Genomic DNA, 24,652 nt, shown 5'->3' on the forward strand with positions numbered 1-24,652 from the left:
TTACTAAACTCACTTACTTAAGAGTTAAAGGATGGAAACGCAACACAGACAACAACCATCAACCAAGGAACCGAGTCCGGAATAGAATAAATAAATAAAAAAAAAAGAAAGGAGAAAACCGGGATCGCTATAATTTCTAACCCTAATCCATCGTTGTACCATCGCTGGCCTCCTCCTTTGACCACCTCAATCATTCTCCGTCATCTTTGTCACCTCGTGATGGCCCATCCCTGAAGCCCCTACCGTTGCGATCTCCATCATCTCCGCTATCACGATTGCACTTTCCATCACCGATACCATTATCAGCCTCACTCTGACACTTTTTCTTCTTCTTTTTCATCTTCGTCATGTGTCTCTCACTCTGTTCTTCTGCAACTCGCATCTCTCTCTCTCTATATATATATATATCTTTCTCTTCTTCTGCAACTCGAGAAAGAACGGCATCATCTAGGGAGGAAGAACAACGCACTGAGATTTTCATAAAAGAAAATAAGAAGAAGAAGAAAAAGAAAATGGGATGGAAGGTTGCGACAACGACGGCGATGAGGTGGTGGCGTCAATGGTGGAATGAGAAAGAGGGTGGAAAAGGGTTTGGGAGTGAGACTGGCGGTGGTGAGGTAGGTGGAGTGAGGAGGAGAAGAATGAGAAGGCAACGACGACGAGCTATGGTGGTGGCTAGGGTGGAGGTGGCGACAGTGGCTAGTTAAGATTAGGGTTAGTGTTGGAATGATGAAGAAGAGGGTATTTCTGGTATAATGAGTTGGGTACTGAGTAAAATATTTTTTTTCAAATTCATTGAGAGCTCTCACCCTCACTCATCCTATTGCGATCAGAACATCCACGCAAGCACATTTCATACCTTGGCCGTCGTTGAGGGCCCCCGTCCCACTGCTCCAAGCCACCGTCCGAGCCCTAGCTTGTAAGTCTTTGACTCTCCTCCGCTCTTCCTCTGTTACTCTTGTTCTTACTGTATAACTGGGCCTGTGATTGTCATAGTTGAGTCTAGGGCATGATAACAGTAGGTTTTAGGACTTCGAATGACGTTAACTTAGGATGTAACCCTAAAAAACTATCTCTGCCCCTTCTCTCTCAACTGTTCATCATCTTCTGTGATGAACAAGCGAGGATCTGGGACAGACCAGGCTCCAGGTCTTCATTTGATCCCAAAAAAATACGAAAACCGACCTAGTTGCAAGTTTGTGAGACTTGGGTGGAAACCGAGCTAAAGAATATGAGGTCACTCGACCGGAATAATATCTAGTTCGCTTGAGCGGCCGAGCTACCGAGTAATGTCGCACATCCAGTGTCCGGGCTAAAATTGAGCACGTTTACGCGACTGCGCTACCACTTACACTTGCCTTTTATTGTAGAGTCCTAGGAGACCAAACACCAACACCAGGGCTCTCAAAGGCCGAGTAGCCATCGCACGAAACTCTGCCAAACCAACATAGCCGAGCTAAAACTAGCCGACTGCACATGGGGCGTTACCGTTTCCTAGTTGACATGCCGGGCGCACTAGCCGTGATCTGGGAGGAATATGGTGTCCCCTCAGACGTCCATCTTGAGCTCGGTGAAAAGGACACCACCCCATGGGGCAGACTGGACCAATGCCCCTTTACCGTGCTGTCTATAGTCGAAGGAGGCTTACGCTTCCCGGTTCAGCCTCTAATGTGTGAGTTCCTGAGGCGTACCAGGCTAGCGTCAACGCAAGTTTCGACAAATACATTCAAGATAATAAACGAGGTAGCCGAACTGAACAACCGGCTTGGCCTGAACCTAGGATTGGCCGAGATCTTGCGCCAATACACCCTTGGGCACACAGCCGACATGTTTAGCTATTATTTGAAGATTAGACCGGGCAAGAAAAAACTGGTGATCGGTACCCCGGACAAAGATTTGCATGATGATGATTTCTTTTGGGTATCTAGGAATTATGAGACGGCTGATGTGCCCGGCTGGTACATCAGCAAGAACTTTGGTTTGTCATGTAAGCCATGCTCACTGACCTGTCTAATTACTTTCCTTTATTATTTTGTACTAATCGCTCTTTTCCTTGCAGCTATCGAAGCCTTATAAGTGAATTACTTCCACTCAAACGAGGCTGCCATCAGAGTCGTGCTGCGGTATCGCCACCGAGATTGCCAAGAACTTCTCGGCTACGTCCCCTCCTACCGCTATTCAGCGCTGCGCAGGAGGAAGGTCACAGACTTTCTCTGGGCTCCATCTCCCCCTCCTGATCCAAGTCTGCCAGACGTGCCCCTAATACGGCTGACTGAAGAAGAAGAAATGGCAAAAAGGAGCAGGATCAAGAACCTGATTACTGCTACCTCAACCGAGATTCCAAGCATGCCACCTCCATCCCCATCAGTGGGCCAAGGCTCGGGAACCGTGATCGCTCTGGCTTCCACAGTCTCCCCCTTTGAGTCTCGCCTAGGTGGCAAGAGAGCACGGTCGGCTGACCCTTCCGCCGAGCTTGTTGCCGAACTGAGCATTGAACAAACGACGCGGGAGGCCGAGCCAGCAGCAGCCTGGAGGCTGGAGTTCAAACATCGGGGCAAGGAAATCCCGGTTACCGCTTCCGTCAAGGATGACAAGGAGCATCTCCTTGCCTTTGAATTATCGAAGGCGTTGCTTTTGCCGAGTGACGTGACCGGAAGCGAACATGTTCTAGACACCTGGCTCATCAAATCCGCAGTTAAATCCATGACCAGGGTATGTTTTCTAAACCCAACCATGTCTTGTTATTACTTCGGTTTTTCTTGTTATTTCGTTTTGGCCGAGCTGGGTTTGTCTTCTGATTTTGGCTAACATCTTTCTTGTTACAGGCCATCCAGAAACAGCACATGGTCATGGATCGAATAGTGAACCTGCGCCACAAAGTCACCGAGCTGAACAACGCCGGTAAAAATGTGGCCGCTGAGCTTGGCCGGGCTAAGGCTTCACTGGAAATGGCCAATGCTGACAACGCAAGACTCCTTGGCCAACTCGGCAGGGCCGAGCAAGAGAGGGACGGGCTGAAAGCCCACTCGCAGTCGAAAAAGAAGCGAAGAAGGCCGCCGTGGATGAGGCCAACAATCTCTGTTTCTAGGAGGCCGAGGACAACTATACCAAGCATGTTGAAGCCACCAAGGACATTTGTTTCAAGTCCGGTTGGAAGGCCGCTTGCAAAAAACTCGGCCAAGGATCTGAGATCGAGGTGTTTGCTTCTCCTCTCCCGGCCTTCTTGCCAGTCTACCTGATTCCTTACGCCAACGAAGTCTTTAACGCTTTCCAAGAGGAGGCATAAAAAGAAACCGAGGGCAAGGGTAGCCAACAGGAGCTCGACGAAAAAGAAAAGACTGCTGTTCTTGACCTAGAGGTCACGACAGAAGGAGCTGGGGATGAGTTTGCCGACTTCTCCTCGTTAGCGTAGTTTAAACTTGTCTGTTTGGATTTCCGTTTGAATTTTTGTAACCGGACTACAAGCCCCACTACATGTGTCAAATTTTCCTATCAATGAAAAGTTCTCATTTTGCTTATACTCTTGCAATGTTTGCCGTAGTTTTCCATTTAACACGTTATTCTTGCCCGGCGTATTACAAACTGATTGAGCCGGGAAAAGTACCTCGATCGTTAAAGACGCGTAAATTATCTAGAGTTGAGCAAATCACTAACTCTTTTAGCCAGGGTAAAATAGCTCAACTATAACTAACTCCATCATCCGGGACAAAACACTACGGCAAGTTTACTTGAATAAAAAACATCAATAATACGAGCCGGGATAGAACATATCGGCTAGTGTACTCGTTGAGCAAGACATCAACTCTTCATTCCGGGGTAAAGCATCTCAGCTAAACCTTCAGGGTTGAGCAAATCATCAACCGTTTTAGCCGGGGTAAATCATCTTGGTTAGAACATCAGAGTTGAGCAAATCATCAACTCTTGTAGCCGGGGTAAAACATCTCGGCTAAAACCTTAGAGTTGAGCAATTCATCAACTCTTCTAGCCGGGGTAAATCATCTCGGCTAAAACCTCAGAGTTGAGCAAATCATCAACTCTTGTAGTCGGGGTAAAACATCTTGGCTAAAACCTCAGAGTTGAACAATTCATCAACTCTTATAGCCAAGGTTAACCATCTCGGCTAAAGCCTCAGAGTTGAGCAAATCATCAATTATTATAGCCGAGGTAAACCATCTCGGCCAAAACCTCAGAGTTGAGCAATTCATTAACTCTTCTAGCCGGGGTAAAACATCTCGACTTTAGAGGCGTATGCCCCCATCTTTCACTACATTACTTCGAACACCACAAACTTCCTAAACAGAAATAATTCATTTCTATTATATTAGCAAATAGAGTATTACATCCAGAAATAAAGGAGAAACTTGTCCCTTCACAAAAAATTACATATAAAAGACAAAGACTAAAAATAGTACATTTTGAGGTTAGCCGCATTCCACGGCCGGGGTACGCTTTTACCATCCAAGTCCTTTAAGTGGTATGCCCCCTTGCCCGTCAGACCGAAGTGTGATAGAGTGTTCGATGGTTAGACTGTCCGGCGAGATCAAAACTATGCCTAGCCCGGCGCCGTGCCGATTTGAGGCGCCATCTACAAAAAGTTTCCATATTTCACCAATGAAGAGTTTCCAACACTCTGAGGGGTCCTGGGAGGCTTGAAAGTTGATGGAATCATGGTCGCTCGGCTACTCGGCTACAAGCTCGTTGATGACTATTTCAACAGACACGTCTTCATCCCTTCTCGGCGATGCTGCGCCGGATCCAACAGGTTGATCTATTATTCCCAAGTCCATCGTCGCATTGTCGGGCTGAAGTACACTTTCGACTAAGGGTTTAATAGGCGGACACGCAAGTTTTGCGTCGCCAACATCACTCTGTTGTGCAATTACCGTTGCGCTTACATTCGCCACCCCGGCTGCCACAGTAAGGTCCACCAGGCATACCGGGTGAATTCCAAGCGAGAATTCAGCAACAAAGTCGGCCAATGCTTGGGCTTTGATGGCGGTGCGGGGTTAAAACTTGAATTCGAATTGCTCCAGTTCGACTGCCCACTTCAGAATTCGGCCGGAGAAGTCCACCCACTCAAATAAGGCTTTCAGAGGGAATTCGGTCAACACCACGATTGTATGAGCATAAAAGTAGTGCACCAATTTCCTAGAGGCATCATTAGCACCAAAACAAGTTTTTCCAGTGGCAAGTACCTCGACTCTACCGGTAGCAGGGTTTTGTTCACGTAAAAGATAGGGAGATGTTGGATGCCTTCTGCCCAGACAAGCACCGCACTAACTGTATGTTGAGAAACAACCGGATAAAGATAAAGTTCCTCGTCAGGCTTGGGTGTTACCAAGAGTGGGCGCGGAAGACAAATATGCCTTGAGCTCGGCCAAGGCTGTCACGACCCAAACCTGCCCCTATGGGTTTAGCATCGCAACCGGCCAGTAATCCGTGATTACCAAAGGCCTGCTTAATAGTAACGATAGAAATACAAAGTAAAGGGGCTGGCGGAAGCCAAAACAGTAAATAAAAGATATTCAATGAGCTGTGACAATCTGAATGCAAAAGGACTTTTTATAAACATGCCACATTGATAACCAAAACATACATATATACAACATATATACAAACATCCATGTTAAGGATCAAATCCCTAACTATAACTGTACAGTCAAGTCTTGTTCAACTATTACAAAACAGAAACAAAAGGGTGAATCTGAACACCCCAAAACAGCCGTGGCTTGGACGAACTTGGAACCTCGAGGCGAGGCACATAGGTTGGCTTGACAAAACAAGAGCTAATGCGACGCTCCTAGCTTCGGTCCGGTGCCGAGAACCTACATATATATATATATAAATAGTGAGCTAAAGCCCAGTTGTAATAACCCTCATCACTGCTTACCGATAAACATTGATTACCGTCAAACTGAACTGATTATGACTGATAATTGAACTGATTAAAGTACTGAACTGACTGACTGAAAACTGGAACTGAATTGACTGAGTATGTGTGTTAATCTGTATTCTATCTGTTTGATTGTTTACTTGATCTGTTCACATTTTATGTTTAAACTGCTAATTGAAGGCCTTATCGGCGGCCGAACCAGGAATTGATTGATGTTTTATGATCCTCATAATTAATGTGATTTTATGGTGTATTTTTCTGAAAACTTGATTAGGTATGATTAAATTAGATTAAATATTGATCAATTGCTTAAGTTGGCCCTATTTACTAAACTAACCCTTAGTGGCCCACTCAATACAATATATTTGAGCCTCATTAGACACATAGGCAACATTTTGTTCAGCCATTTCCTTGCTCTTGCCGACTTGAGAGGGAGAGAGGGAGAGAAAGCTTGAGTTCTTCACAATTTGCTTAGAAACTTGAAGAATTTGTAGGAGATTTGCATAGTTGAGCTTCCTTGCCTTGAATACTAGACTTAGGTAAGAGAATTTAACCTTCTATTACTGTATTTGAACTTGTTCATGCTTAGTTTTTGAGCCTCTAGTGATTTGAGCCTTGAATTGGTCCATATATGTTGAATTGGAGCCTAGCTCATGCATGCATGCCTTTATTTTGAAGTTTTGAAGTTATCTATCATCAAATTGTACATGCATGCCCATATTTTTACAAAAGACCATGAACTCATCATGTTTTTGAAAGATTTGGCTCACTGGAGCATGAAATTGAAGCTTTGAATTGGTTTGAATTCATGCATGTTTCCATACTCTCCTTGTTCATGAAAATTGGTTGAAATTGAGTTGAATTAAACACCGTCGGGCTTTGATTTCTCAAATTGAGCTTTGAATCACGTTTTACTATGAGTTTATAAGAGTTTTCCAGGAAATTCAGCCCAAGAGGATCGGTTTTGATGCATTTGAACCTGGTTTTGGCTTGGAGGTGCAATCTGGAATTCCCAGATTTTGCACTTCCGCTCGAGCGGGGATAGTGACGCTCGAGCGTGGAATCCGAGCATCCAGTATTTCTCTGCACTGTTTTACAGTCCGCTCGAGCGTAGGATTGGGCGCTCGAGCGGAGGCATGTGTTTCACGATTGAGCGGGCGTCGAGCGCCCGTCGAGCGGAGATTTCACCCATCCAGTACTTTTACAGTACGCTCGAGCGGGAGAGTTGACGCTCGAGCGTGTACCTTTGTTGCATGTCCGCTCGAGCGGGTAAACCTGCGCTCGAGCGGGACTCTATTTTTCTGAAACTTCTGAAACTGCTTTTTGAGTACATTTTTGCATCCTCATCCCATTCTAGGCATTCTTAGGCCTAGTTTAAGGCATCTTACTGAGGATATAGGTGTAGAACACACCGAGGCATTAGGGGTTAAGTTACTACCTTTCCCAGCTGTGTAGCTTAGTGTGTTCAATCTATTAACTGTGTAGGGTTGGCGACTGGGGAGGCACCCTCTAGCTTACTGTAACCCAGAACTCTGTGAGTAACGATTGTGTAAAGATATGTTCACAAATGATTATCTTCTGAACAACTGAACTATACTGTTTTCTGAACTGATTACTGTTAACTGAATGAATGTATGTCCTATATTCTGAACTGTATTATGGCATCCTTAGCGCCTACTGTTTACTGTTACTGTGACAGAAATCTCTGTCGGTTCCCTTGTTGGAACCACTACTGTTTACTGACTGATGGCCATCATTACTGTTCGGTCTTTTAAGACCTACTGCTTACTGTACTGTTATGCTAATGGGTGTACCACATATGACTGTACTGACTGAACAACTGAAATACTGTTTAATTGAACTGTTTTCATACTGTAAGGACATTCATTCTTAACCTCTTTACGCATTATGTTATTCACTGGGCTTTAGCTCACTGCTCATATATATATGTAGGTGTTCAGGCACCAGACCGCGGCTAGGAGCGTCAGAGTTACTCCAGTTTTGTCAAGCCAGCCTATGTGCCTCACTGCGAGGTTCCGAGCCTATCGTGTTAAGGCTTAGGGGTGTTTTACAATTCCCCCTTCTGTACTGTCTTACTGTTTTGTAATAACCGAATGGATTGTATAGACTGCATGTTACTGTACTGTTATGTAAGGGATGAAGTCCCTAGTCTGAATGATTGTAAATATTGTGCATACTGTTCTGCACTGTCTACGTACAAATGTATGAAAAGTCTTTTTGCATATAGACTGTCACAGCTCATTGGACATTGTTTATTTATTGTTTTGGCTTCCGCCAGGCCCTGTACTCTGTTTTACTGTTCTACTGTTCTGCAGGCCTTTGGTAATCTCGGATTACTGGCCGGTTACGGTGCTAAACCCATAGGGCCGGGTTTGGGTCGTGACACCAGTGAATAACAGTTGTTAAGAATGAATGCCCTTTTCAGTAATTAAACAGTCATATCAGTCACTTAGAAACCATAGCAGTCATATGTGGTGCATCCCATAGCAAAACAGTACAGTAGGTCTTAACAGACCGAACAGTCAGTTGATGGCCATCATAACAGTAACAGTAGTGGTTCCAAACATGGGAACCGACAGAGATCTCTGTGACAGTAGCAGTAACAGTACAGTAACAGTAAATTGCTATGGATGCCACGGATACAGTTTACAAATCGGACAAACATTCATTCATTAAACAATAACGTTTCAGTAAGTAGAACAGTTGATCATTCAAAAAATAATCATAATTGAACATATCTTTATAATATTGTTACTCACAGAGCACTGGGCTATAGACAAGCTAACGAGTGTCCTCGGATGCCAACCCTACAGTTGCAGAACAGACATACACTCAGAATTAATAACTTAGCCCCTAATTATACATGGTGTGGTTCTATAACATTGTCCTCATTAAGATGCCTTAAACTTGGCCTAGGAATGCCTAGGATGGAATGAGGATGCAAAAATGCACTTTAAAACACTTTTCAAATTTTTGCTGAAACAGAGGTCTCGCTTGAGCGTGACTTCCTTCGCTCGAGTGAGCTTGCCAAAACAGTGGGGTCACTCGAGCGTGGACTTCCTCGCTCAAGCGGTCTGTAAAAATACAAAAAGTGCTGGATGTTGAAAATCTCCGCTCGACGCTCGCTCGACGTTCGCTCGATGCTCGCTCGAGCGTAAGACACAGTCCCCGCTCGAGCGTAGGTTCCTTCGCTCGAGCATGCGTCTGCACACGCAGAAAACCTGAGAGCTTGCAATTCTGGCTCGAGCCAACATTCCGTCGCTCGGGTAGACCTCTGAATACACAGGTCCTCGGAGGAAGCCAAATTCTGGGTTTTCCAGATTTGCCTTCAAAGCTCAAACCAAACATTCAACACTTCAAAACTCAACCTTTGGGCCAATTTTCTGGAAAACACTTGAAAACTCATAGTATAACATGTCTTTGAAGATCAATTTGTAAAATCAAGCCCAAAGGTAAGCCAATTTGAACACAAATTCAAGGAAACATGAAGAACAATGCAAGAATATTACATGCAAGTGTTCTAATGAATTCCAATGCTCCAAAATGTAACCAAATGCAAGTTTGCACCCTAAAACATGGTGAATTCATGGTCTACAACCAAGATGTGGACATGCATGTGGAAATTCTCATGAAAACAACCTCAATTTCAAAAATGTGTACATGCATGCGTGAATAAGCTACTCAAATCAACTCCTTAAAACAATTCTTGACTCTAAACACCAAATTTCCATGAACCATGTAAGAAATAGCTTAAGTTCACAATTAAGAAGATGATTTTCCTACCTTAGGCCTTGAATCTCAAGTGTGCTAGCTCAATTTTGCAATTAACCTTCAAATCTTCTAAATTCAAACAAAACTTGTTGAATTCAACCTTGTTCTCCTACTCTCCCTTTCTCGTACGGTTTGGTCTAAGAAAATGGCTGAATAATGGTGCATCAAATGTATAGATTAAGTCCTCAAACAATGACCCTAAGGTGGCCCACTCAATGGCATTAAGGTAAATAACTAGGTTCACTTAATTTAACATTAACAATGCTAATTTAACCATTCCAAATCAACTTTTAATTAAACCTACTATAAAATCACACAAATTCTATCTAGCATAAAACACTAACCAATTTCTGATTCGGCCGCCGATAAGACCTTCAATTTGCAGTTCGAAATTAAAACGTGAACAGATCATTTAATGATAAACAGATAGAAATGCAACTAATGCAACACACTTATGCAATCAATTCAGACTTTCAGCTTAATCAGTTACTTATCATGCTTAATCACAGATTAGCACTAATCAGAGGTGAGGGTTGTTACAAAGGCCCTGCCATATTCTTCGTCCCATGAAAACTTGGACTTCAAGGCTCAAAAGAAAGGACGACAACGATTTGATGACCGACTTATGAATCGATTAAGGGCGGCTGCCATTTCGGCAAGATGTTGCACGTCCTTTGCCGAGTTGGGCTGCTTTAATTCTTGTATGGCTTCAATTTGTGAGGGGTCCGCTTCGATGCCTCAGTTGGTGACTAGGAAGCCCAGGAATTTCCTTGACCCTACACCGCAGGCACATTTCGACGCATTCAGGCGAAGCTTGTGTTGTTTAAGAATGGCAAACATCTTGGCTAGGTCGGACAAGTGGTCAGCCTGCTGCTTGCTTTTGACCACCATGTCGTCGATGTAAGCCTCCATCGTGTGGCCTAGCAGAGGGGCGAACATCTTCGTCACCATTCTTTGGAAAGTTGCCCCGGCATTCTTCAAACCAAAATGCATGACTCTATAGCAGAATAATCCCCTTAGGGTCGTAAAAGAGGTTATCTCGCGGTCGGGTGCATGCATGGCGATCTGGTGATAACCGCGATAGGCATCTAAGAAACTGAGCCGACTGTGTCCGGCTGTAAGATCCACTAGCTAGTCTATTCTGGGCAAAGGAAAGCTGTCTTTAGGGTAAGCTCGGTTGACCGTCTTGTAATCAACGTAAACTTGCCACTTCCCATTCTTCTTAGGTACTACAACCGTGTTCGAAACCCACCGTGGGTAGTGCACTTCATGGATTGCCCTAGCTTCCAGCAAGTTCTTGACTTCCTCCATGACAACCTCGGCATGATGAAGGGTTGATCTCCTTGTTCTTTGAATGACAAGACGCGCATCCGAAAAGACATTGAGTTGGTGGCAAATAAAGCTTGGATCAACGCCTGGCATATCGTATGGCGTCCACGTAAAGACTTTGATATTGGCCACCAAGAACTTCACCATCTCAGTCTTTTCTTGGGTAGTCATGCTAGATCCCAACAAGAAGAACTTGTCAGGATTTTCTGTGTCGATACGCACTTCCACCAACTCTTCAACAGCCTTTCCTCGGCCCTAGTGCCCACGTCATCCAAGACACTTTGGTCTTCCGGACCTTCGATCATTCGCACGAAGCCTTTGGCAGCTCGGCTCCCTTTCACTGCCACGAAACACTACTTCGCCATGACCTGATCGCCCTAAATCTCCTCAACTTCTCCCGTAGCCGAGGGGTACCTCATGACTTGGTGGTAGGTTGACGTTACCGCCTGCATGGCATGAAGCCATCCCCTACCTAGGATCAAATTGTATGTGGACGACACCTTCAATACCCAGAACTCCACCTACTTGACTACGAATCCGGCTTTGACCGGTAGGATTATTTTTCCCATTGCCCACTCCGGTTATGAGTTAAAACCAACCAGTGGCGAAGTTGCCAGAGCTAAGTTCGTATCTCAGAGTTTGAGATGCTTGAAGGCGTCGTAGTACATGATCTTGACCGAGCTGCCTTGGTCGATCAAGATGCGCTTAACATCGAAGTCCCTGACGCGAAGGGTGAGCACTAGGGCATCATTGTGCGGCGGTTGAATGCGCTCAAGGTCCCTGCTTGAGAAGCTAATCACATTTTTTTCCTCGGTCTTGCCTCTCTTGATCGCGGGCTGAACTGACAAAACTTCCCACATATGTTCTGCCTTTTTGATCATCCCATGGAGCTTGCATACCCGCACTGGCTCGACTATACTGTGGATCACGTTGACCACTCCTTGGGGGGGTGCCTCTAGATTATCCGAACCACTCGGCTCAGCCGGTGTGTGGCGCGCGGCCCTGACGCCCCCATCGATGTAACGGTCCAAGTGACCGGCTGTGACTAACTCATCCAAGTGTTGTTTCAAGGGCAAACAGTCCTCTGTCCGGTGCCTTCGCTCCTTATGAAATGTGTAGCGGTACCGCGAGTTGAAGCCCTTTTGCGTATCGCCTAACTTAGCGGGAAACCGGACGTAAACCTCGTCACGGATTTCACTAAGTATGCGGTAGATTGGAATCTTAAAACCTGTGGTGATGCCCGTCCGAGCGTTCAACTTTCTATTCATATCTGCTGCGTCATCGCGTAGATATTCTACTCGGTCATGGCGGCGACCTTTACCCCAGTTCCTACAATCTGGACCACGATCGGATTCCCTTGCGCGGTCACTTGGACGGTTTGTCTCCTATTCGACCGCGTGTACTTTTCCAGCCACTCTTTTGTTTGTTGTTACTGGATTTGTCTTCACGGTGGACGCCGCTGTATCATCTTCTACTCGGATGTGCTCATTGATATGTTGCATCAGCTGCCCATGGAAGTCAGTTGGTTCATCGTGAGCGAGTCCCTCAGTCTATGTCCGACCGGGAGATTGCACTTATATTGGGTGATTTCCAGGTTAGTCAGGCAATCTAGGATCTCATTGAAGGTTTCCCAATGCCTGGCGTTGTATGCTGTGAGGGAGTTGCTCGACTCCATCTTGACGCTCAGGAGGTGGTCCACTTCCTTTGGCGTTTTGGTGTTGGTTTTGAATCGAGTCACGAATGCCTCCGCCAACTGCTGCCATCTTTCGGTGCTTTCCTCCGGAAGCCTCTCAAACCATTTCAAGCCCAACTCGCCCAAACTTGATGGGAAAATAAGGCACATGAGAGCATCATTATGCCTGTGCCCAGCCATGACTGTCGGAAGTGGCTAACATACATGTACGGATTGGTTTTCCCGTCATAAAGTGTAAACTTGGGCTGGTGAAAGACCGTTGGGAGCGGTGTTGTCTCTGTTTCAAGGGAGAATGGGGTGGTGCTCAGCCTCGCCAAATCTTTGTCCATGAGGACAGGCACGGCTGAACGGGGTGGCGGCATTATGACTTCCTCACTGGCATGACCTCCGTAGGATAACCACTGGAGTGTTGGCACCCTTTGAACCTCCTGTCAGCAAGCTCGTTCCTTCAGGACGTCCCTCAAGTATGAGCGGAGTAGGAATATCTTGACGTTGTCGGCGGACGTGAGGGATGGTAGCTACTATCTTGCGCGCTAGACTTCTCTGCAAGCGGGTTTGAGTCTCCAACCCTATAGCTTCTGGTGATGGAGAGGGAGGGCATGTGCCGCTGATTCTGGCTGCCCAAATGACGGGTCTAGGTACGCTCACAGTGGTTACCCACTCCAGCAACACTTTTCCCTTTTACTTGCCGTTTGAGAGCTTCCATCTCTGCCGCCATTCTCTGGATGATGGCATCTTGGTCCCTCAACTTGTGCTCCAAGCGTTGAACGTGCGACTCTCTTCGCCACCGGTGTCCGTCTAGACTCCGTGAGTGACCAATGCTCCTGGCGCACTTATCTCGTGCATCTCTAGGAAGTCCTCCTGGGGAAGTCTCCAGGCCCGCCATATTCGAAACGGCGGGAAGTCCGTCTCTCCGTTGGACTGACTCTGGGGTAATACCGTCAATGGCAGACAACGGTATTTCGTCGTTGTTTGCCATGGAAGGTGATTCGATGAGCTTGGAGGGCAAGGTTGTGTCTGCTCAAAGGTTCCCACAGACGGCACCAATTGTACGGGAGCTAAATATCCGGTACCACCCGTACTTCTTGCGTCCAAGCTGCGCCTTCCTCCGATCGACCTGCGATCACAACGAAGGTGAGCTACTCGGCGGTGCGTTGCCGGAAAACCCCTCCGATGGTCAAGTCAACACACACTCAGAGAGAGAGAGAAGACAATGGGTTAATGTTTCTCTCACCAGAAGATGTTTCATCCCTCGCATGGGGGACGCAGTCACGTTTATATACTTTCTGCGCTCACCTCTACGTCCATTCGCCCATTGACGCATGGACCTGCTCTCCTATCACGCTTTCCTACATGTCAGCGCAAATTCAGCTAAACACCACCTAATCAAACCACCAAATGGCGTTGGCGCGAATGGGCAGCCCGGCGACGCTAACCCAGCCTCCTACGACCGTATTACTTTACGAGACAAACAGTGCTCCTAGCCGAGCTCCATTATGACCGAGCTCAGTAGCCCTCCGTTATGACCGAGCTCAGTAGCCCTCTATTATGACCGAGCTCCTGCTCGGTTGGGCTGGTCTACGGAGGACCTTACTCACCGAGCTAAAAGAGCAAACAATAAAAACCGGGCTAACAGAGAATCATCTCGGCAAACGGTCTAGATTTCAACCGAGCAAACTCCCCTTGGAACGGCCCAGCCCAGCCCAGCTCGGCCCAAACACGCTTGGACCACTTTCAGCCCGGCCATTACCACGGCCCAAAGCCAGATTATGAAATCTCCCTCTCAGTGGGTACTAAACAAAATAGTGGTGTGTAAATAGAATTACTCGTGTAATTTGGAGTTTTTGTCACTTTGGTTCTTAACTTTTCAATTGTGATGCATTTGATCATGAGTTTTGAAATGCGTAAACTACCAAATTGTTCAAAATAAAGACAATCAAAGATGTTTTTTATACAAACGGTCAACTTCAAAGGCAAAGTTGTCATACAATTAACTTTAAAGAATAATGTTGGCACTTTCTTGGTTATAAAGTTGTTTTATTTTGTTTTGTTTTCAGAATTTATTTTCAAAAAATTTGTCTAAGAAATTAAAAATTAAATTTGTAAAAAAAAATTAAAAACACATTATCTTTATATAATATAGAAATATTTTTTTTTAAATATTTTTTTATATTTACTTTTATTAAATTAGTTTCTATTTTTTCAAAAGTCAAACATGACAATAATTTTGACTATTAAACCAATTTATTAAATCAAAAAATTCATTAAATATATTTCGTATATTAAACATATTGATTACACATTAAAAATCTAATACTCATTTTCATTACATGATAACCATACAAAAATATTTGTTAATAACAAAACAACCATTAATTACATGACAACCATTCAAAAATATCAACAAAAACAATAACCCATTATATGATCATCATCGAAACACATACTAAAAATTAATTTGATAAAAAAATAAAAAAATAAAAAAGTAAAAAATTTATCATTTTTATATAATTTTATCTTTGATGAGAGAAATAATTTTTAAAAATTTAAAAATAATTTTTTGACATTTATTTTTATCAAACTAGTTTATATTTGGGCAAATTACAAACACCCCCTCGAGGTTTGATAAAAATACAGATTCTCCCCTGAGGTTTGAGAAATTGCAAATTACCCCCTGAGGGTCAAATTTTCATAACAAATTAGGAAAAATTAGAGGGGAATCTGTATGAAAATAAAAACCTCAGGAGGCAATTTGTTATGAAAATATAAACCTCAGGGGACGAGATGTAATTTCTCAAACCTCAGGGAAAAATCTGTATTTTCACCAAACCTCGAGAGGGGTGTTTGTAATTTGCCCTTTATATTTTATCCAATTAACAACTTTGTCCTTAAAATAAAGCATTTTCTGTTTGTAAAGGAATCGGTGTTTTAATTATTCTTATTTGAAATGAGATTCAAAATTCAAAATCAAATATATCACAATTAATCAAAATAACACAAATTCCAAACTATAAAAACCGTTACTGTAATTCACCTTTTTATTGTATTCATGTTGACATGTTTTAAAAACATAAAATGAAGAAACAGGAGTACAAAAAATTGAATAAAGGATGAATCCAACCAGAGTTGGAAATTCAGGTGTTGATTGATAAAATTGAAAAATTAAAATGAGAGTAAAGAAAATTGAATATTAATTTTTTTAATTTAAAAATTTTATTCAGTATTTATACAAACTATAAGTTTATTTTTAACCAATAAACTAATTTTTTTAAGGGACTCCCAAAAAAAGACTAAGGAAAATGTGTTGGACCCCAGTGGAAGTGTTGGGATCCTTGCTGATTGGCTGAAAAATAATTTTTTTTTTTGGACTTCAGCCACTAACAGTGTGCCATGTGGCACTTTGGGGGGGGGGGGGGGGGGGGTGCCCAATCACTGGGGGGGTCCTTAGCATCACAAAAGCCTAATTATCCTAAAATTTGAGAACAGGTGTTTCTTAGTTTTAGCTTCCAACTTAGAACAATACCAAGTGCCTTTTGCTTAGTCCAGAATGACTTAAATAAATTTTAAAAAATAAAAACAATTAAAAAATGCTTCAAACTTCTAATTTTAGATTATTAGCTTTTATTAGCTTACACAAACATATTTTTAGATAAGTCTAAAACAAAGTGCATAAAAACTGAAAGCAAAATTGAAATTCAATGGGTTAACAAAGGAACGAAACGAAAACTAGCTGCACATTTCACAGCAACTGATAAAAGATTCATGGCAACATCTATGCCTCAAGCAAAATTTTGATCCAAAGAAACCCATAAAACTCTCTTTCTACTGTTGTCTTGCTTCAACTTTCTTCTTCTGCCACAGCCTATCTACAGCGCTGTCTGCATCTCCCTGTAAAGGATAAAATCCCGTTTGAGTTGCGGAACAAAATTAAAAAAGCTTTGACAGATCAAACCAGGCGGGAAACAAGAGAATTCTATTAGAAAGATTGTAAATAAAAAACACAAACCGATATGGGACTGATTTACTGAGCCCCAGTCTTAGTAACAAAATCATGTTTCTGTTTCGATTACAAAACTTAAATTGTAACTACCAACAGCCACTTCTCCTTTCACTTTCTTGAAAATTCTATCCACTATCACATCATCAGAACTGCGTCAATCTAATTTTTTTCTTGACACAGAAATACAAAATGTAGTACAGTTCGCTGAACTAAGACATGAGAGAACAAGCAAAACCTAGAGGCTGAACCACCAATTCAATCTAGGCCGGGTGAAATAGAGTTCCCACACAGTTTATACTTGAGAACTCATTTGGATCGGCCTCACAAAAGTACCAGTACTTTCATTACAAATTAGCAAATAAGAAAAGAGAACAAATCAACTACCATAATTTTAGAAAAAGTAAATGAAAAGATGAGAGTTACGAAAGATTAGATTTTTAAGGCCTCTGTCGCTGAAAAAGAGGAGGCATAAACATCCCTTTTGCAAAGATGAAAGAGGTCTGCTTTACTCTATGCCCGCAACGAAACACAAGCGACATTTAAAAGTGCAGCACGCTCGGTTCTCTTGAGGCAATCTGCAACACCTACATCCTTATTCTCTCTAAGGCAACTAAATAACATGAGCCTTAGAAAACTTGCCAGGAAAAAGGGTGTTAACTAGCATCTACTTTATTAACATTTGACACATCAAATCCTCCCCCCACTAGAAGACAAATTACCAATTGCCACACTTAATATTTTCTCTATTACTATATCTATAATCTCTAGCATTTGCTTCACCTTTGCTCATATGCAACCAGCAGTCCTCCACAGCTTATTTTTAGCTTTCAATGTCCCAAAGGCTCCATTCCTCTCTCCCACACCAAAACACCATTCTCCCCATCACCCTGAACACTCAAATTTTTATTACCATAAATCTACACACCACTAGGAAGCGAAAAACAAATCTAACAAAACCTCATACCAACTTCTAATCAATTTATGACTATCAGATGAATATGTATCTGTTTTAATAAAAGCTTTATTGTCAATACAACTACAAAAGTTGAAGTTGTTAGCACCAATTTTCTTCTGTTGGACAATCTGTGTCAACAATCACATATCCTTTCATTTTAAAAAAAAAAAAAAATTTCTATCTACTATCACAACAATATCAAAAAAAAGATTTCCTCTATGAATAAAAAAAATGTAGGGCAGTTCCCTGAAATAAGACATGAGAAAAAACATGTAATACATTGAGGCTGCCCACCAATACAATCTAGGCCGGGTGAAATTGTGTTCCCACACAATTTATACTGAGAACCCATTTGGATCGGCCTCAGAAAAGTACACCAGCATTTTCAAATTAACAAGTAAGGAAAAAAAACAAATCAACAACAATAAATTCAAAAAAGTGAAAGAAAGAAAAAGAATTACAAAAGAATAGATTTGTGAGGCCTCTATTGCTCAAAAAGAGGATACATAGACATCCCATTTACAAAGATGAGATGGACCTGCATTACTCTATGCCCGCAACGGAACACAAGCAGCATGGAAAACAGGCACACTTGGTTCTTTAAAGGCAATCTGCAACAACTAAATCCTTATTATATCTTACAGAACTCCCTCTCTGTATCTCTAGAACAGTCAACCCCCCTCCCTTTTTCATATTCTGAACTCCCAAAATTTCATTACCATAAATCATCACAACATTTAGAACGGAAAAACAAGTATAACAACCTTAAACCAAATTCTAATCAGTTTCTACACTCATTTCATTAGGTATACAAAAAGAAATGCATAACTGAAGATAAACCCCAAAAGAACAAAAAACTAATTATACAGTCAACCTCAATCACTATCAAACAACTGCAAACTAGTTTGCAAAAATCACACCACAAATGCTTATGGTTACTTGAAGGATAACAAAAAATAACCTGAGCACGAACGAAACCACAAAGAGCAAAGGTGGTGAAGGTTCCGGTATAAACACCACTATCATCCAAATGCCCGACATTAAGCTGGACAGACGCATGGTCCTTTGCAGTAATTAGCCTATTTGTTGCAGAACTGCAATCATATAACAGAGTTCAGACAAAAACCACATAACCCAAATCTCAACAAAACACTATATATATAAACAAAAAATGCCATACCATTTTCTGGGGATGTAAAGATCCATGTTTTGACCCTCTTCATTCTGCATCTTGGCGGGTGTTTTGAATTGACAGTAAAAGATCTAACAACCAAATTCAACAACAATGAATACTCATCTTATATTATCAATACAAAGATATTAAAAAAATTAAAAGTAACCCAAATCTAGTTTTTTGAGGTTCTCTAACCCAGTTACAATATCCATAGCAATTTTCACCGAAATGCAAACAAGCACACTAGTTTGGTTACTGAGAGAGAGAGAGAGAGAGAGAGAGAGAGAATAACATTTTGAATGCTAGATCATTAAATCCTAAATCTCCACTCAACTATGCAGCTGCGTTTAGTGTGCTGGTATTCCAAATCAACATAAAGCATAGATTTTTATTTTATTTTCCCTTTTATACTTCGTTTTCTCAGTAACCAAACAGATTCACATGAAGTTTACCATCAGATCTATAAAAATTGCAACAAATTCATCAAAACTCCATGTCAACACACATATAAACATAACATCGATATACATATATATAGACTAGATAGAGATGAGGATTACCAGGGAAAGCGAAGGAAGAAGATTGATAGTGGATGGTGAGAAATTGCAATGGTGATATGGGGAGAGCACTGAGGTGCTTTTAAAGAGTCTCCCAGATTCACAAAAACCAAAACCCTAATTCGTCAAGAAGGTTCTCTGCGAGAATATACATTGGGCTGGCCCATGATTGTAAGCCCAATATGTTTGACCTCTTGGGCTTCGTTGTGCAGAAGAAATTGGGCAGGCCTATTATTCAGAACGAAAACTGAACAGTAGTGAAGCCTGATGAGTTAAAGGCCCAATACTCTTTGGGCTTTGCTTTGGCATAATCAATTTCAGGCCTTCATTTTTTGGTATGATTTCTAATATTCTGGGCTTTTATTTGATATCCATATTTTAGTATACGCCATGGGCCCAAGACAACCTAGAGTTTTGTAAAAATATTTATATATTCTTGTCATTAATGTGTAGGATTTAAATTTTAATGATTGTTTGAATATGTCTTACCACAAATTTGGTAAATTGTTGAAGCCTCCAACTACAATTTTTTTTTACGCTGTGTTTGGTTGGTGGATTTGGGAAGGGAAATAGAAAGGGAAATGGAAATGAAAGGAAAAGGAGAAAGAATTAATAGAATTCCAAATCCCAACTATGTTTGGTTGTGTTGGTTATAAAATAGAATTGATGTCCTAAAAGGTATCCTATTTCTTTATTTATTTCTCACCCCCTTTCTTTTCCCATATATTTTTTATTATAACCAAACATAAATAGGATTACATTTCTCATTCATTTTCCAAATCCCACCTCAAAAACTCCAACCAAACACAGCATTAATGTTTTTATACATACATTATCTAATTTTATTTTGTTTTTAATGTTTTTAGGGAAAATATTGTTAGTTAAATTCCGCCATATTTATTGTAGATTCTTATATGTAGTGTATGAACAATGCTATATACACTAATTAGTATATTAATTAGTGTACTAATTGATGATGTGACATAATTTATGAGATTTTTGATATTTTTAATATGATTAATGAATAGAGTTAATAATAATATCATAACTAGTGTTGATACACTAATTAATATATTAATTAATCCATATAACACCACCATTGTTGAAATGAGTAATTCAATTAGTTTCGGTTATGTCGTGTAGATTCTGAGCTGTTTATGTCGCTCAGCTAAAACCACTAACTTTTGGAATTGAAACCGCCTTTTTGTTATTACTAGCGGCAGGCACACACAATGCGTGTGCAAATTCGTTTAGAATTATAATATGAATTTGATATTATTTTTTCTAATAATCATATGAATAATTATATACAATGTAACATTTGGTATTAAATTTGAAGACATAAAATTAAGCAAACAAATAAACCAATTTTATTGAAAACATAATTTTTTTATTTTTTATTTTTTTTTGTTGAAGACAGAGACACACACACACACACACAAAATTAACCATCCAAACAAACTAATTTTTTCAAAACATAAATTATAAACACACAAATACAAAATTAAGAACATTGATTTTTAAAAATAAAAAATACATACACACACAAAATTAGGTAAACAAACAAACAAAATTTTCAAAAACTGAATTTATACACAAAAATAAACAAAAGCTTAAAAAAGTTAAATAGGAAAAAAGCCCCAAACTTTTTAAGTCTAAAAATTTACACACATTTTTTGCTTCGCAATTTAAAAAAAAAAAATTGAACATAACACGAAATAGAAAAAAATACAAATCCAAAACACATAGAACAGTGGTTTTTTTGTATTTTAAAACACACATAAACAAACCAAATTTAAAAATAAAAATGAATTTATACACAAAAACAAACAAAAACTTAAAAAAGTGAAACACGAAAAATCCCAAACCAAATTGTACACATTTTAGGCTTCACAATTTTTAGGAAAAAAATTAAATATAAATATACAGAAGCACACAAAATAAAAAAAGTATAAATCCAAGACACTTACAACACTCATAGTCAAATAGATTTGATAGATATAAAGAAAAATAAATAATAACATTGAATTTGATATGCACAAAAAATAATTAACAATTTAAAAATAAAATCACAGCAATTAAATGCACTTATATACCAATTTTTACTAAAACTCCACACGTTGGTCAAATTGAAACGTAGAATCTTAAAAAAATTGAGTTCAAAAAATAGGGAAAACAAACAAAGTGAAACAGGGAAAGAAACATACAAAATAGAAACAAACCAAAAATTAACAAAGTGAAATAGGGAACTAAATAAATAAATTGCACCAACTCCCATTTATAAGATTGAATAGAAAAATATAAAAGCATACCAAATAGGAAATAGAAACCCAAGAAATCTCTCTGTACAAACCCAGCATTTTCTATAAAATGTGATTGTGAATCCATCTGGAACCTAGGGTCTTGTAACCCATCTCCACATCATCAAAGGGCATTTACAACCAATCACATATTTGTAGGGACACTTTCGAAAGAGACTCTGCCTAGCATCCATCAAAACAGATGCAGTTTCATGAAAAGCATGTTTTTTTAGAACTTTTCGGTGAAGATGTTGATACTAATTTAACTGCACAGCAGTTTGGAGACGTGGGGAGTAACTGATTCAGAACTTTTCAGCAATAAGGAGACGTGGAGAGTGGAAAGTGAGAAAGTGAAATTGAATGTTTTAATTTATCATTTTATCCCTAATTAAAACTGATGTAAGTGTAAAAAGTTAAGGTCATTTTAGGGAAAATTGGAAAAAAATTTTGAGAAGTGGCTTCATGACACCAAAATTGGTGTTGGCTTTTAATAATAGAATAGATAATAAATGTCTTATAGTAAATTCTACTATACTCTCTTTGTGTGTGAGGATTATATTTTGTTTACGTCAATAATTGAAGTACCGAGCTTTCAGTTTTCACTTTAAACATTACACGGGAAATTAGGACTTAGAGAATATAAGGTGTAGGTGGAAAAAGAATCAGAGTAACGTTAGGAATCATAAAAAAAATATCATGAAAATGATCATGAAAAATTTTCTATCTTTAGATTATATACATACAATAAAACACCACACACTAATTAAATGATGAAAAATTTTCATGATATATTTCATGATATTTTTTTCATGATCCCTAATATTATTCAAAGAATTAATGGGTTTCTAATTTAATTCCATTGATTAGAGAAAAAAGATATCTTAGAACCATAATGTACACCTTAACATGGAATGTCTAGTTACGCCTTCATTGCATGAAAAAAATAAAAATAAATGAAAAGTGATATGTTAACAAAATGACCTTCATACATTGAAAAATTAGGCTAACATTATATATGAAAAAAAAAAAAAAAAAACTCTTTCAATCACTGGCTTATTGACTAACTACAAAACCTACTTTATAAATCTAAAAGTAGTTTTGTATTCTCTAAAATGTCGTTTTAATAAATTTATTTTTTTTTATAAAGATAATGCCTCACAAGTTTGTGTTCCTTTATCTATAAGAAAAAATGTGGCCAAAACAACCAATTTTTGGCAGTGCAATCGCCAAAAGATCACCGAGGGCTCTTGTTCCTCATTTTCATCTTTGGTTGGGAAACTGATATCATACAAGTTAGACAAGAAAGTATCTTCGAGCAATAATTTGAGTGCATGAATTTATCCATATATTGTCCATTGTCGTGCCTTTATTTTCACACCATCACTACAGGAAATTGGAGTTTTAGTGGCGTTTTAAAAACGCCGCTAAAAGCTTGAAAAACGCCGTAAAAAGGTACAATGACGTTTAATATTTACGCCGCTGATACGGCCGTCGCAATAGCTCTACGACGTTTGAAAAACGTCGCTAAAAACATTAGATGGCGTTTTGTAAAACGCCGCAAAATCTTTGACTCCGGTTATAACTTCCGTCAGACTAATGTATGACGTCATTTAGTGGCGTTTTTTCAAAAACGCCACCTTTTTTTTTTTTTTTTTTTTTTTTTTTTTTTTTTTTTTTTTTTTGGGTGGTGTTGGTGTGTGTGTGTGTGTGTGTGTGTGTGTGTTGCCCAGCGCAAAACTAGAATACCATGAGGCACATAAATGAATAGCAATTTGGGCCCCTAAAGAATTTCTATTATTTCAATGTCATCTTCCAATCAAAGAACAAAAAACTGAAGGCTACATTTCTGTTCTCTAAATTTCATCATATAGAAAAATAAAAAAATGTCATGTTACATGTAAAGAGTAGTGTGCATCAAATACAGACACATATATGAAGCACCTTTTCCAATAATCTGCAGAGAGAGAGATCGGACAAAGTCAATATAGTTGTGTGGTTGGCAGGGATCCCCTCTTATTAACCATCAATAGAGATGCAACTAAATAAACCTGTCACTGTAATATGGGACCCAAACATAAGTTTTCCATCCCACCCCCTTCTCCAGCTTTCAATCTTTTCCCAAACAACTCAAAAACTCCTAAGACAATGCACCATGTGTGGTGATACAACCCCTGGACAAACCCAGGCAACTCGACCAAGCGTTGTAGCACTATTTTCTATAAGTGACTTATTGAGCTCCTGCTCAACATCAAGAAATGTAACTAATTAGAGATAACAGTCCGAAACATACACCCATGCCCACAAGTGTGTGCACGCATACACATGCATGACTGGAAATAGCAAAGAAACAATCACCTCAGCATGTTGAAGAATCGGGATCAAGAAAGAAATGACTGTCATCACTATTGGAGAAATTTCTTGACGAACCTGAAATTATTAGTTTACAAAATGTCAAAATACTTCTAGTCTAGGAAAGGGCATTGTTGATAAATTTGTGCACCCCATTTACTATTGATTCAAAAAGGAAACCAACAAGAAACACATGCCCCAAATAATAAACATAGACATGAAAGAAATGAGATGCTTAGCAATCAAATGAAACCTCAACACAACTCATGTTAGCATGCAAAATAAATAGACTGAACATGGTCACTGCACTATTTTTTTCCTTTTTTCGGTAGACCTCCCCAACCCAGATGAAGGCATTATTCAAACTAGGTCTTTGGTACAACTGCCAAGAGACTTTACCAGTTAAGCTAGCCAGCAATGCCAAAACATAGAATAATTTAACATTTTGAAATTTATTTTGTTCAAACTATTGACTCCATAAGATATATGGACATAGGAAAAGGGGAAGAAATAAAAATAATTTTTGAAAAAAAAAAGGGAGGTATCAAAATGTGTGTCAAATGTAAGTACACAGCAGATAGATTTTAAAAAGAATAAACATACACACATA

At 40.1% G+C, this 24,652-nt stretch overlaps 3 protein-coding genes across 5 annotated transcripts; all 3 read right to left on the minus strand.

Moving 5' to 3' along the window:
- Positions 1-11,646: 11,646 nt before the first annotated feature.
- LOC145793969 (uncharacterized) lies at positions 11,647-12,282 on the minus strand. Its single transcript, XM_082876889.1, has one exon. It carries the CDS (start codon positions 12,280-12,282, stop codon positions 11,647-11,649), a length of 636 nt encoding a protein of 211 aa, XP_082733015.1.
- A 233-nt stretch (positions 12,283-12,515) lies between these two features.
- LOC145793970 (uncharacterized) lies at positions 12,516-12,887 on the minus strand. Its single transcript, XM_082876890.1, has one exon. The coding sequence runs from the start codon at positions 12,885-12,887 to the stop codon at positions 12,516-12,518; it is 372 nt and encodes a 123-aa protein (XP_082733016.1).
- A 3,408-nt stretch (positions 12,888-16,295) lies between these two features.
- On the minus strand, positions 16,296-19,522 carry LOC114297200 (small ribosomal subunit protein eS21y). 3 transcript variants are annotated; one of them, XM_028241589.2, is made up of 4 exons: positions 19,397-19,522; positions 18,843-18,925; positions 18,624-18,756; positions 16,296-16,595 (listed from the first exon to the last, which is right to left on the minus strand). In XM_028241589.2, the coding sequence occupies exons 2-4, from the start codon at positions 18,890-18,892 to the stop codon at positions 16,530-16,532; spliced, it is 249 nt and encodes an 82-aa protein (XP_028097390.1). In that variant the 5' UTR covers positions 18,893-18,925; positions 19,397-19,522; the 3' UTR covers positions 16,296-16,529. The 3 variants fall into 3 exon arrangements, with proteins under 3 accessions (XP_028097390.1, XP_028097391.1, XP_028097389.1); XM_028241590.2 differs by lacking the exon at positions 19,397-19,522 and adding an exon at positions 19,129-19,339; XM_028241588.2 differs by lacking the exon at positions 19,397-19,522 and adding an exon at positions 19,171-19,326.
- Between the last annotated feature and the right edge of the window lie 5,130 nt (positions 19,523-24,652).

The sequence above is a fragment of the Camellia sinensis genome, chromosome 6 (assembly GCF_055761805.1).
Source record: "Camellia sinensis isolate YWXY chromosome 6, ASM5576180v1, whole genome shotgun sequence".
Lineage (NCBI taxonomy): Eukaryota > Viridiplantae > Streptophyta > Magnoliopsida > Ericales > Theaceae > Camellia > Camellia sinensis.